General features: G+C 41.8%; 1 protein-coding gene across 1 annotated transcript in view; it reads right to left on the reverse strand.

Moving 5' to 3' along the window:
• Positions 1–13244, reverse strand: part of dock8 (dedicator of cytokinesis 8) — a 62950-nt gene extending 49706 nt beyond the window's left edge. The window contains exons 1-2 of the mRNA XM_073465923.1: positions 13080–13244; positions 2573–2672 (exon numbers count right to left, since the gene is read on the reverse strand). Of these exons, the coding sequence (XP_073322024.1) occupies positions 2573–2672; positions 13080–13132 (153 nt within the window). The 5' untranslated portion in view covers positions 13133–13244. The remainder of the gene's footprint in view (positions 1–2572; positions 2673–13079) is intronic.
• Between the last annotated feature and the right edge of the window lie 2026 nt (positions 13245–15270).

The raw sequence follows: 15270 nt of genomic DNA on the forward strand, positions 1-15270 counted from the left end.
AAGACATTTAAAGGAAGTGACATCAGCATGGCGTCCCTCCATCAACTGGTGTTTCAACAGACAGGAACAGAAACCACACAGACACACAGACACACACACACACACAGACATGTGCATGCTGCTTACTCACGCACATGGACAAAAACACATGTGGCTTTTCCTCTTACTCTCTCAATTTGTAAATTAAACCCACGACAAACAACACCGATCAGTCAACATTCCCCTTATTAAGGCACTAAAAATAGATGTAGAGTATGAGAGGGGGGGTTATGATAATCAACAAACAGCAGAAACAAACATCCCTCCCTCCTCTCAACAAACATCCCTCCCTCATCCCTGTGCTAGACGCGACTGCTGAATAATGGGAAACTATCATCCCGGAGATTATAGTATTAAAACCCCTCTCCCGCATCCCAAATCCGGCCATATTAAAGATTTGCCCGTGTAAGCTGCAAGGTAAGCAGGCCCCATCCAGCGCCCGTCAGTAGCCAAGGCAATGACCCATTTCCCGAGCAGGTTAGAGATTAACCTTGTTGCAGTCTACGAGCTCGGGAGGGGATGGATGGTCCGTGCACTCCTCCTCAGACCCTGTCAGCTGACGAGCTCAAGGATCATCACTGGGAAAGTATCAAAGGGCTTCAGCTCAGTTAGTCATGCACACAGATATGTCAGGAGACTTAGCGCCTAAGAGCTTTAGAAAAACTTGAAATGAGAGAGATGTAGGGCGACAGAGAACGAAGAAATGCGAGGGGAGAGGCAGAAATAGAAAAATAAGCAGGAAGAGTGGAAGAGAAATGTATGAATCTGGGAGGCAGAGACAGAGGTTCAGAGGGTACCACAGAGAGGCTAAGAGTGTAGTGGGAACAAATCCCTGCAAAGGATTACTGTGCATCATTCTGTCTGCTTGCTTGAAAGAGCAGAAATCACTCTGACTGCCTGCTGGGCTTCAACTGACAAGGCAAGACAACAACCTGTCATTCAATCCTCTGCAGAAACTAAGGAATACTAGGTTTTCCAAAACCCTGTTAAACCAAAGAACAAGCCGTGTCAGCCCGGTTTCTAACAAAAGCATGTTAAGCCATGACTAAGTTCTCATCTCGTGCATTGTAAGAGGAAGAAAGAACCCAGCTCTTCTGCACAAACGCAGAAATCTGTTTGTTGCAAAAGCAAGTAACTTACATTGTAGCAGAACCGATATGATTCAAATTATAATCTTCAAGACTGGATGCCACACTCAGTCAGGGGTTCTCAGCACTAATGACAGTAAAGAGGATGTGAAGAAGAAATGCTTATAGCCCTTTGGTGGTGTAAGCACCAACACTAAAGCTGTGTGAGTGCAGCATTAGAGGAAAACACCCTGCTGACCTTCTAGTCACTGTATGAATTTCTCTTCAACCAGCATTACATCACTAGTATTAAGTGAAGCAACACATATTATAAACAGCATTAATTTTTACAGCTGCCAAGTTCTAAACCAAAACTAGCCGACAGACCTACAATATGCCTGTTTTGCCGACAAGTTCCTGTTGATTACATATCAGGCTCTGCATGACAATGACCATGTTATATTGGAGAGGCTAACGCTGATGTTAACCTGCTGGAGAAGCTAAGACTGAAGCGGCGGGGCAGCCAGCCCTGACACCTAGCCTCTCAGGAGAAGCATAACCCATGAAGTGCAGCAGCTGGCCGGTCAAGAGGGACTGCAACGGCCAAAGAGGGCGGTATGTTTACTGGGGAAACTACAGGTCATAATCCCAGGTGTTAGCATCAGCGCTAAGCACCGCAGGAGAAGCTAGAAAATGCAATTCTACCAAGCGGACCAACCACAGTCGTTGCGGTCCATGCAGTTACTTTTCTGGGGAGGTGCATATCAGGCTACAGTGTAGGGCATGCATCTACGTAGAGGTTACACCGTAGGTACAGCGTAGATACAATGCAGAAATCAGGCTTTAGTCCGTTGGAGAACCTAACGTTGATGTTAGCCCTGTTACTAATCAGTAACACTGATGTTAGCCTGTTGGAGAGGCTAACACTTGTGTTAGTTTGTTATCAAGCAAACACTGATGTACATTTTTTTAGAGAAGCTAACACTATTGTTAGTCTGTTGGATAAGCTATCACTGATGTTAACCTGTTGGAGAAACTAGCATGTTGGAGAAGCTAACCACAATCTATCAGATCTGCTGAATTGTTGGATTGTTTCATGCAGCTGACAAAAACATATCTTTATAAGCAAGCCTTTTTCATTGTCTCCCATTGTGCTGTGTTTTATACTGTAGGCCCAATGTATTTGTACCTTATTTGCCAATTCATTTATATTTTTTGTATGCATGGGAAGCACAAATGTGTTACTAAAGTGAGTAACAAAAGGAACTTGTCATTTACAGTTAGTAAAACATGTCTCATGTTGCTTAAATTCCTCAGCCAGTGGCACAGGTTAGCTCAAATGCAAATAACTAGTAACCATTTCTGCTAGCAGCTGTGAATAAAACAGAGACGCATCTACTAAATAATGTGACAAATACCTGCTGGATGAAAACGACTAAACTCAAAAAAATAAGAGGGGGACTCACCACGGTGAGGTACCCTGTTGCAGAAGCGTTGGAGTTGGTTCGGCTGTGTTGAAAGCCATAGTTCCCACCGAAGTTCCGTCTGATCTCTGCAGAGGAGTGCCTGGAACAAAACACAGAAACACATACAAATTCAAATTTGTGATCAGCAGGCAGAGGATAATACTCGCTACACCAGTTCACCACATGTGTGGGCTCTTTGACGGTTAATGTTTGTACAGACACGAGCATCGAAAAACACCTACAGCCTCATGCAAAACCATAACTTTTGTACAATTCCACAGCGTGCGCACAGTTTATCTTAACGAGAGATGCAACAGCAATTCCACCATTGTTCCTACTCGCATTAGTTTGAATTGGTCAGCCATGGTGAATCCATTCAAACCATTGTTCGCTCTCCACAGAAGCACATCACTGCTGGCTGTGTAAAGTCTTTGTCATGCTGGCAGCCATACAGGCAGCGGAATAAATATGGTGTCCTGATTTAAGGGTCAGGCTGAGCAGGAAATCAACATGACGTTGGAATAGAGTAGTATTCAAATATACTGGGTAGATGGGGATGGTGTGTCTGCATTTGTGTGTGTGTGTGTGTGTGTGTGTGTGTGTGTGTGTGTGTGTGTGTACATGTGTGTGTTTGCCTGCAGCCCTCTCCAAAAAAGAAGAGTGAACAGAGAACGACAACAACAAAGCCAGTGTCCCATTTCGTTGCCCACATTTCATCGCCACGCAAAGCTGAGCGAATTCACTGTCTGTTTCTTCGTAATTAATCTACCATATCATTTGAGCCCGACCAAACTCTACACAATAACCGCTTTATTCTCTGCACTTGGGCCAGTTTTGTGTGTGCTCGCATGTTTGTAAGTTTGTGAAATCGGGAATATTTGTGTGTTTTTTGCACGTGTGACTGTCAGAAACTGTTTACTGCAACACTGCCACACAGGGCAGAGTTAGAGGGCGAAGACGTGAGTAAATGGGTCACATTCTCGACTGCTTCCCTTGTGGTCAATCTCATGGGTTCATTAAGTCCCCACGGTCATTGTTACGACAGCCCTGTTACTAATTACCACCGCCAACCCATAAACACCAGAGCAATGGAGGAATGCCAGCAACGTCAAAACCACTGAGGCTGCAGAGTCATGAGCCATGTAAAAATCCGTGAGACAGCTTCATGCACAAATCTGAAAACTAATCTCACGAATGCTCTGCAGCAACACCAAACCGGTCTGCTTTTCAAGAATAAAAGCTGGTGAATATTTCATGCATACACATGCATTTTTGGAAGTTTTTACAATTCAATTCAAAGGGCCATAATGCAGAATACAATGCTCTCTATTTGAGTCTGAGATGTTTATAACACTTTCCCGCCCCCTCCTGTCAATCACATAACATGCTGAGTCAATACAATAACTGAATGCCAGCGAAGGCTAAGCCATGGGTGGGAGAACAGTATACAAATTTACACAAAGAGCAAAGTCCAGCAGTGCAGCGGCGTTTTATCTAAACACATAGCTGCTCCACTGTCATTTAGAAATAAAGGCACGGGACAAGAGAAACATCACAAAATATGGGAAAACTAAAAACGATGCACAAAACACCAAAGATGCACATTACAACACACACATGCATGCTGGTTTTACAGACACACACAGGTTTGCTTTGCCACATAATCAACTTTCACTTTTATCAGCAACAGTTATGTAATTCTAACTTGTGCGGAAGTCACTGTTAACCGACACGGCTTACAACACAGAAGGTAGACTGTAAACATGAACTGGGTGGTTCAGGTGACATATAGGTGACTGTGCAAACACACGCCTGGAGGCTGCTCAACACAGCACAATCCTCCCCTGCTGGCCACTAAGCAGGCTCATTAGAGCGGCGTGTTCGTGCATTGCAAAACAGCACATGGAAATTGGTCATTGAGGCATCTTGCGATTACACCACACCTTGCGCCTAAACATCAACCGATCAAAGTTTCTTCACACACCCATTTTTTTACGCTACTCATGTCCAAGAGGAATGTGCAGAGTTACTCATTTTAACGCGATGAGGCAATCACATAAGCCTGTGGAGCTTAAAGAGGCTGGAGTTAGGAAACTAAAGCTCAAGAAAGCGCCATGTCAACACGAGGTATGACACTCCTCACAGCTCCACCTCACCAGGTGTCTGGACAGCAGGACAGAGGAATTGGTCAGATTGGTTTCAGCATTTTTCACTTTGTTATGTGAACGAAGAAATTGGCCTACTGCTGATATTTATTTGACTGGCATGTTATAAACTTGCGTCAACTAGGTGAAATAACCAGCGCAAAGGAAACAGGCCCGCGGGTGACACCCTATGCAGTCGGATTAGTCTTTACAAGAGTTTGATGGTTCTATTCTGACTGAGAAAAGAAAGGAAACCCTAAAGCAAACAAGAATGCCTTTTCATGCCTGAGGGCAGATTGTCTGTTGAGTGCATTAAGTTTGCACCCAAGACAATTTAAATCCTGTAAAACCTCTCATAAGTTGACTTCTAAAGAAACATGCCCTACCCTGTGTACAGACGGAGCCCATTACCACTCCGCCACTAATACGGGCCCTCCTTCTTTATATTTCATTGCCACTGAAGTGACTAAACAACAAAAATTAAAAACAAACTTTTAAAAAAACACTGACAAACGCAAAAACTACAAAAAAACTCTGACACACACGTTCTCCCCTGCATGCACACAGGGTTTGCTTACTTGCATACACTGACACACATTCAGAGCCTGTCTATAAAAAGCCCAGGCAAGTAAAACAGTAATCAGCTCTTGCCAGCAGAGCCAAGTAGACATTATTTTACCACTAGTAGACAAACAGCTTGTCACAGCAGACGGCATCTGTCATTCTCTTTAACGGGCCTGTGTCTTGGCATCTTTTGTTACATAAAACCAAAGCTGCTCTGTCAGGAAGACAAAAAGCAGAGCTTTGGATTTGGGTATTTTTAGTGAAATGATAGCAAAAACAGCTTGTGAAACCCAGAAGACTGAATAAGTTAGTAGCAATGGATGAACCCAGAGACGACACTTTAAAAGGGCACAAATATTTGGTTTTTTAAACATAGGTTAACTCTCCAAAATAGGCGATTGACTCGGTCCTTTCCCATAGAGTGCTGCAGAGATGCATTTTGCTAGGCTAACCTGGAAGTTAGCATCACCATGGTTCCAGCTACAAAAAAGCCAACAGGATTTTTTTTTATTATCGCAGAAATTACAAGTTTATTAGACTTACACATTTTGTTCAGCAATACAATCTTCACAAATGACCACTTCTGTGATTTTAGAAGCGTAAATGCAATCAACAGAGGTAAAAGCTAGTTAACAAAGGAAGTTAATCATGGTCGCATGAGTAGCTGAGTCTACACGTTTAGCGTAATTACGTTTAAAGTCCCTGACAACCGACTTTTTAAAGACACGTAAACGCTTTGTAATTCACATGTGTGTATTATATACAAAACGTGAAAAAATCTCTTAAGCTTGTGTCAACCACAGACCTTATTTCAGGCATCTAACCAGAAACCCACTCAAAAAACCCATCGACTTTGAGACAAGGGAACCGAAAGTGCAAAAGATGCTATCTTATATCAGGGTTTCAGGACTCATTCCTGGGGCGCTCTTTTGCCAGTCGACAAGTTTCCCTTTATGATTTTTTTTTCATAGTTCTTATGACGGTTACATTTTCTATGTCTTTTACTTTAGTCTGTCTTTCAAACATGACTGAATGATTTTGGAGCGCTGCTTGAACGGAGATCGATTGAAAACCATTTACTCGACAATGTCAAGTAATTCAATGCTAACCAAAGCACTGTGCCAGCAAAGGGCGAAAATGTCCACCTGGTTTCCATGTTTCCATCACTGCTGAGTGACCGTTTGACCCGGGATTGAATGCTGATTGTACCCTATCCTCCAGTAGACAAAAGTGGATATTTTGTCTATTGTGAAATTAGTAACAGCATCTTGTTTTACCACAGATCAGATTAAAGTTGACAGTTTTGGTCTTGTGAGCAGCTTCTGAGGTTTTTGTGTCTCATCAGGGCACAGGCCTTCAGGTCTGAGATCTCTAAAAATGACCGTAGTGGCATTCCCCCGAGAGGCATATTCTCCACCACCACCAGTCTTTCAGTGTGAGGCTGTTACTCAAATGTGAACAGACTCTGAGTAAGGCACAATGATCAGAATTTATAATCCATCTCACTTTGAGAATAATGTTGTGTGGTTATGTTTTCAAAAACAGAGCCACTATTTTCATCTCCTTCATTACAACATCCAGTAATTAAAGTCTATCATAAGTTCCGGTAAGTGTTGGAATCTGATTAACCAGCCTGCTGTATTTATACACACTGTTATGGTAACCAGGATTACGTAATCTTATATCGGTAAGTAACCTGATTTCTTGCACACGTGTAAACAAAATCACTATACAAATGGCTTCAGGGCCTTAAGATTAATCTTAACCGCAGAAAATCAATTGCAAAATGTCAATACGTGCTTCCTCTTTGAGAGGGAGCATTTAAATGGCCATTGAGAAAGCATTCCCCAGCTTCCATTGTTTTGCCTTTTTTTCCATGAGATATAATTAGAAGAGGTAATCAACGCTGATGAGGACGACGCTGTTAAAACAGCTGCTCCCGGGGAGTCGGCGTGGAGCCAGAATTACAGCTGACAGCAAACTCCAGCTATGAATCAGGGCTGATGACAGATTAGGCACAGCGCTAAAACACATCAGGACTCAGCACATTTTTTTGTCACAATTATCCTGTTGTTTGTTAGTGAAAGAGCTGGAAATATAGTATAAATCATATGCACAACAATTACAGCAACTAAAGCATCACTACAGCATGTCATAGCACCAATTAGCAAAACAATTCATCATTAATCAACTTTTTCTGGATGATTACTTATTTCATTATATTACTAAACAACAATTCAATGGTAGTAAACTACACGTTTGATTAATCAGACTGTTAATACCAGCTGTAAAACACTGGATTATATTAATGATTTCCTTCACGGATCGATGGTTTGGATATTGTCACAATTATCACTGACTTTGTGTCCACGCCACGCTGTGTCAATTACATCATCCTGTTTAAGAAGAGAAATAGTCTCTTATTCAAAGACAATGAGGATGGACAGACGGCCAACAGATGTTTCATCATTAATCAGAATGAAATAACATTTGATGAAGCAGCTTTGTGTGTGACCCCATCATTTTAAATATGTATGAGCTGTCAAACAGACCTCTAATCTGTCAGCACCGCTGGACTTCAAGTGATTTAATGTGAATACTAGTAAAAAAAACAGCTGTTTCATGTTCCTGTGACATAATTATATTTGGGTGGGGATTTCTTGGCACCACACGATTCGATTTGATTCTGATTCAGAGGGCTTACTGATGCATCAACATTTATCACAATTTATTCATTTATTTATTTTTACTTATTTTTTTGGTCTTTATATGGCTTTATTGATAGGACAGCTTCAGAGAGATGACAGGAAACAGGATGAGAGAGGGGGGTTGACACGCAGCAAAGGGCCTCAGGCCGGACTCGAACCCGGGGCCACTGCAGCGAGGACAAAGCCTCTGTACATGTGACGTCGGTGTTTTGTTTCAGAGATTGTAATACAGACAAAGATGCTTGGGGTCATTTATAATTATTATAGTCCCAGTGAAGATTTTCTGATTCATTTTGGACAATACAGTTTATTATTGTTAAAATATCATGCCTCCGTTCCATGTCTTTGTCAGTGTTTAATATCTACCTTTGAGGGATCTTTACAAAACATGTGTGTATCGGCATCAGAAATCAAGTATCGGTCAGGCTCTAGAGCCAAGATGGCGGCTGTGTGACATGTATGCCATGACATCTCCAAGAAATTCAAGCTCTAAACTATAGATTTATTGTTGCTGCCTTCTTAAATGAAGACTTTTATGCATTTCTCATTGATGCAACCTGTGTATATGATTACCAGACTGTGGACACACCTCATTTGACTGGACTAACTCTTTGGAAACAGGCTGGAAAGTTTCACCATCTGATTGGTTTGTCCTGCCATGAGGAAAATACAGCCTGTTCTTACGAAATTGCTATCATTGCAATCATGATGTTGAGATTTTGGGTTTTGGATGTCTGATTATTTACTTTTCTGCATCAATACATCATCTTTCAAGAGAGAATTGCAACTCATCCGAGAATAGATTGTTTTCCTGCTCCGTTAGCACATCTGTATTCTGCCTCAGGACTCACACCCAAGGTAAGAAATCTCATTGTGGAAACCCTTCATCATCCCGACCCTATAGAAAGAGGTCGGCCCCTTTTCCTTTGCGTCATGCCGTCTATGGCAGGCCTGCACTTGCTGTGTGTGCATATGGTGTGTTCCTGTCAGCATTTCTGGACTCATTGGCTGAGCTTTCCTCAAAGAGTCCGGCTCTTAAAAGTGCAGTTTCTGCATCTCACCGGTCTGATTTATAGGCCCCCTCAGGTAGACAAATCTATAATTTTACACATGATTATCTGTACTTACGCCTCTTGACATGACTCCCACCAAGCATGCTGCTCAGCCGGATAGTCTACAATTATCCCTATTATCATCATTATTATCAAGTCGATCCACCAGAGGTGGGTGGCTCCTTTAGCTTCCAAGTTATAGCCTCAAAAAACTCCTCCCACAAGTAATTTCTCCCTCAGCCTTGAAGAAACACAGGAAAATAGAGTGGTGTGGTGTACATGACAAGAGGGGGGGAAGCAGACCAAAGGGATGCCCCCACCGTGTGTCTCATACTATCATATGTCTCCAGACTTAATGGGTCTTTTCTGCTATCAGCACCATCACGGCCCAGCTTCCTGTCAGAGGGAGGCGCACACAAACACAGCAGTCATTTCGCAGGAGTCAGGTCACAGACAGCTCCAAGCAAGAGAAAGTGACCAAAGGAAACTTAAAAATACAACTTCTAACTGAGTTTGAATGGTTTAACCACAAGCCATGTCATTCATCAGAAGCGTTTTGGGAAGCTATGTGTCTCACTATCATTATCGCTCAATGGCCCACCAACAGTCAGGAGGGTTAACAGATGTCATTAACCGGAGCCCAGCGGAAATCAGATGCAACTCAATCCGGATTCCCCTGCCACTTAAGACTCCTGAGCGACAGAGGCCCCACGTCCACAGCTGTCCTCACACCTGTTACCATATGCTCGTAAGTAACATCATGTTCAACAGCAGAATATTAAGTGTCCTGCTCACCAAAACTGAAAAGTGTGCCACGCTACACACACTTCTTTTCCATTCCTCTTTTTTTATGTGCCTATGAAGACACATTTCCTGATTTGAAACTGCCATAAGCAAAAAAAAAAAAAGGCGAAGTGAAACCACCAGACTGACACAGTGTCCGCAGTGTGCAGGATTTCCTTCGCACTCCCTCCTGATAGAGAGATGGAGAGAGGAACCACATATAGAATATCTAGGGAGTGGACAAAAGAACATTAACGCCTGAGTGTCTGACAGTAATGAACACCTCTACATACATAAGATGTATAAGTTTGTGTGACAGGTTTTCCAGCCTGCCACATACCGCATTCTTCAGTTTCCATTTGTGACCTTTGTTCCTCTTTGTCAGTGTGGTTTATTTGTGTCTAGCTTTTTGTTGTCATGATAATTTAGGCTGTATCCCTTCATATACTACATTATTTTGCAGTGTGTTTAACCAATGTACCCAAAAATTCAGGTCACGTGTTGTGTCACGATTACGGATGGGAGGATAAAAGATTTTATGGCGGATTGCAATAAAAAAACACAACTATTCGCAATAAGTTGATCATGGTGAATTTTCATTATCAGGATGACTGAGATAGTCATGAATATCCTCATATGAAAAGCTGTCGAGCTCACTGATGTACAGTCCAGATTTATTTTGAATTGCCTCAGCCTGTCACCAGGGCTGAACACATGGCTCGCACATTGTAGCCCCCAAATAAAACAAGTTAAAGGTGCAATATGTAAGAATTTTAGTTGAAAACGTTCACTAAAATCAACAGAATGTGAAGTAGTAACAGTTATGACCATATGACGTCTACTGTACGTATTGTGTGGCAGAGATATCTACTGAAGTTAGCATGCTAATCAGCTAGCCCCCCAGCCCGGCCCGGTCCAAAGCTCCTGTGCAAGTCCTGTGAACACCAACACTTTCACATTTGTGTTCATGCCTAATCATGATTCTTTAATATGACAGATGTCATCAGTACTGATTAGTAGCCTATAGGTGTTTGAAGACCAGCGGACCTTTGTTTACCTTTGTTCCCCTCACTTCCTGTCAGCTCTCTACAGTCCACTATCATAATAAAGGCAAAAAGGAAACACATCCATGTGGTAATTGTCTGATCTTTATCATAGCTTACACTACCTGGCACTGGACCTTAAATGATCCACCTCTGATTCCACCTCAGAGTCTATTTCCATAAGGTGTTGACATATCTTTGTGTACCTACTATACTGCAACATAACATGACATAACATAACACAACAAAAAACGCCTGCAATCTGTCAGTATGTTATTTTTAATCAAGGTTTCTAAGTCAAAGTAAAAATGACTTCATATTCAAAAACAACAGAAGATTTCCTCACTAAAACTCACAACAGTTTTAGAAATCACTGCCAGTGAAAGCAAGCTGTGCCTCTTGCATCATCACTTGCTGGCTGCTGTGCTGGTTAACACTTTGCAAACACATAGCCCACAACACCGTGATTTGCTACAGCACAGCATCCTCAAACCAGCCTCTCTGCTGGCTCATGGGTTCAGACTGTGACCCGAGACTCTCCCTCACGTCCCTCAGCAGCTGAGCTCAGCTCTGCACAGCACAGCACAGCAAGAATCCAGAATTTCTCCTCGCTATTAAAAAACATGAGTGTAGTGCATTCACAAAAACCTTGACAAACCAGTAAAATGCTTTGGGGCAGAGTTTGAAATGATAAGATGCTTCTGATCAACTAATACAAGTTCAGTTTCAGTTTTTCAAGTGTGAGGATTTGCTGCATTTCTCTGTTTTATGTCCAGCAAATTGAATAATTTTAGACTGTTGTTGGAAAAAACATAATTTAAGGGCTGCAACTAACAATTATTGTCTTGATTAATCAATTAGTTGTTAAACTTCAGGAATACAGTCGGAAGTATACACACAGATTGGAGTCCATCAGCAAATGTCTTGTTTAAGATATTCAGTTTACTGTCATAGAGTAAGGAAACCAGAAAATGTTCACATTCAAGAAGTTGGAATCAGAGAATTTTGACTTCTTTTAGAAATTACTCAAACTGATTAATCAATTATCAAAACAGCTGCCAATTAATTTAATAGTCGACTAATCGATTAATCGACGCAGCGCTACTGTATTCTGACATTTTATAGACAGAAAACAAGTCATCAAGAAAATAACTAGCAGATCATTCAATGATGAAGGAAATCCTTACTTGCAGCCGTACTTTAAACCTCTCTGCATCAGCTGAGTCATTCGAATTCCTCATGTAAGAACTTAAATTATAAACATAAATCTTACATTTTCATCCACACTACAAAGTTTTGAATGAGCTGCAGAAGCAACAAGACAGATTTTTGATTTAGAGTGCTTCAAAGAGGCGATCAAAGAGGATTAAAAAAAGCTCTGATTCTGGACCATAAAAAACAAATGTAAGGGTCAAAAATTTGCCTCCTCATCATCCACCATCCTGAGTGTGACCAGGACTGATCTCTGCCCTCGTCCACTTCCACAAAGTGAATGAACCCGAGTACAATGCAGCGCCATCAGTACAAAATGTCCAGCAAGTGACTCAGTTTGACTTGTTGTCCTTATAAAGCTTCATAAGCAACGTGCTGCTAATCACAGGAAGTCTTTGTTTTAATGAGTCTCACTACAGAGGGGGCATGGCACACAATGGACTTCCATGTACATACTTCCTCCACACCTGGAGCAGGAACTATGACCACATCCCTCCCTCATTTATAGCATGCCTTATGGGCCGGTCAGACATTTACACAGCACAGGAAATGATCATATTAGAAACACTAGATATAGAATCAGCATCCTCATCCTTTCCTTTCAGGAAGTGACACTTAAGAAGACAGATTTTTTTTTTTTTCAACTTGGTGGAAGTTGATTGTTTGTCCACTTCAGAGTGTGAAGGATAAAGATACTTAACTTATTCATGATTGATCACATGTCTTAAAGTAGAATTATGTCCCTGTGAGGAAAAAGTTAAAGAAAACTTCTGTTTATTCTCCTCCAGGCTGTCTTTTATGTTTTCCTGTCTGGCAGAAGTGAACTAACCTGCAGCATTAACATTCACAACATGTGGCTGCCTGCTCCGCTCAGGAATCCCTCCCCGCTGTCAATCCAGGGCTCCCTCCTCAATCTCCAAGGCACCAAGAGTTCACGATCACTCCTTAAACTAAACCTGATGCCAAAACAACCCCGCAGCTTCGTGTGGGACGTTTTTTACCTGTTGATTTTCAGAGCGAAAGCCCGTCGGTCCGCGCTGCCCAGAGAGGCCATGTGTGAGTCTGAAGTCCAGTTCAGGCGGCGCTGGCTCCGGTGTGTTCCTGCGCTCTCTCGCCGCCTCGCTGTCACCGACGCACCGCTTCTTGCCCTCGCTACTGCTCGACTGTCATGTCAACACTCATCTTGCTCGTGGCGGCAGCAGCTTGACTGGGTGTAAACTTCCGCATTTGATTTGAGCCATCCCGTGGAGAGAAAGAGAGAGAGAGAGAGAGAGAGAGAGAGAGAGAGAGAGAGAGAGAGAGAGAGCGAGAGAGACACACTGGAAGGCGCGAGGGTGGGAGGGGACGGTGATGGGACACGCTGGATGAGGCACGCGCGCTCCCTCGCTGCCGAGACACATGGTACACAATAATGCAAGTAGTTACTGAGGAGCGAGTAAGGAATGATCCAGGAACGACTGGGAGATAATGTGTTAATGAATCATTAGGTAATGATTAGTTCATTAACTAATGAACGTGAATCAATGTGAATTGATATACTGACCACGTTCTTCATGAGTTGTTCTTGACACTAGTGGCATGAACTAGTGATGACTTATCAGTTACTGATTACTTAATCATTAGTTACTCTTGTTGTGTACCAATAAGTAAAGTGAAACATCATACTGAGTAGTAGGGATGCACAATATATATCGGACCGATAATCAAAAATTTATATTATTGGCAGATAATTAGATGCACAAAGTCAAATTGCTTCAGTTGACTTAACGAGTGCAGCATTTACACACAGAATGTAACAATGGAGTGGGCGTTGTTGTTTTTCAAGTTCAGAAGAAGACAACACAATTGTAATTTGCAATATGTGTTCCGCAAGTGTTCGGAAATCATCCACCTTTGCCCGCTACATCTTAGCCTTTTTACCCTCAGGGGGGCATAAACTACAGGTTATGAACTTATTTTTAAAATACAAAAAATGTGAATTATCGGCATCGGCCGTGAGAAGCATTTAATTATCAGTTGAATATCGTGCATCCCTACTGAGTAGTTACCAATATACTCATTAGTTACTAATTACTTAGTCATTAGTTACTCTTTTTGTGTACCTTCAAGTAAAGTGAGACATCATACTGAGTAGTCACCCTATAGAGTCATTATATAGGAGCTGTTTGAGAGGCTGTTGGTTGGTAATATGTTGATTCACAGATATTAATGAACTAATCATTACCTAATGATTCATTAATATATTGAGGAATTACTCAATGACAATTCATTAACTGTCAAGTCATTTCTGATTCATTCCTTAATTGCTGCTCAGTAACGGCTCAAATTTCTGTGTACCTTATTGTATGTATATTGTAAGTGTGACTGAGTACTATACCTGAGAGTGAGAGAGAAACCAAACCCAGTTTCTGATGAGTAAAACTTAGTAATAGTAGGCAGGGCAATTTCTGCAGAATTCTTGACTCTGGAGCTTTCCCAAATGCCCACCACACCTCTGACTACAGCCTTAAGGCCTCTGATCATTTTAAATGAAAAGTTCAGTCATTATCTACTCACCCACATTTCTATGGAAAGTCGGGTGAAGTTTCATAGTCCAGGAAACATTTCTGGAGCTTCACAGCAAAACAGTGTTGCAGCATTCTCATAAACAACTGAAGTAGATGGGGACTTGTTTTAAAACATTAAAAAACAACTGAAAAAAAGATAAAATGGCTTCATACAGCCCCTCCGCACCTGCATTGATTTGAAAAGATGTTATTTACACCCGATGTTAAAGTGGTCGACCACAAGTTGATGGTGTAAGTAATGTATTTTCATATCAGTTTTGGATCTTAGGGCTTCCGGAGACTTGGATTACCCTGGACGAGCTTTATCGAGTCATTTTATATTTTTGTTGTTGTTGTTGTTGTTTTAAGTTTTAAAACAATTCACCATGTACTCTATTTCTTAAGGAGAATGATGCAACTTTTTCTGTGAGGTACGAGCTTGACATCTCTGTTTCAACATGCTGAGAATAAACAGAGAGCCTTCACCACAGGTGTACCTGTGGAGTGTCAGCCGAAGACGTGAGAAGGCTGCAATAAGCATTACACACTACACCTTTGTCACAACAATCTTATGCGTCATCGCTGAAAGGTGTCACTTGTCAATTCTATAAAATGTGACACATTGCATTGTGAAAACGGTGTATGC

The sequence above is a fragment of the Pagrus major genome, chromosome 5 (assembly GCF_040436345.1).
Source record: "Pagrus major chromosome 5, Pma_NU_1.0".
NCBI lineage: Eukaryota > Metazoa > Chordata > Actinopteri > Spariformes > Sparidae > Pagrus > Pagrus major.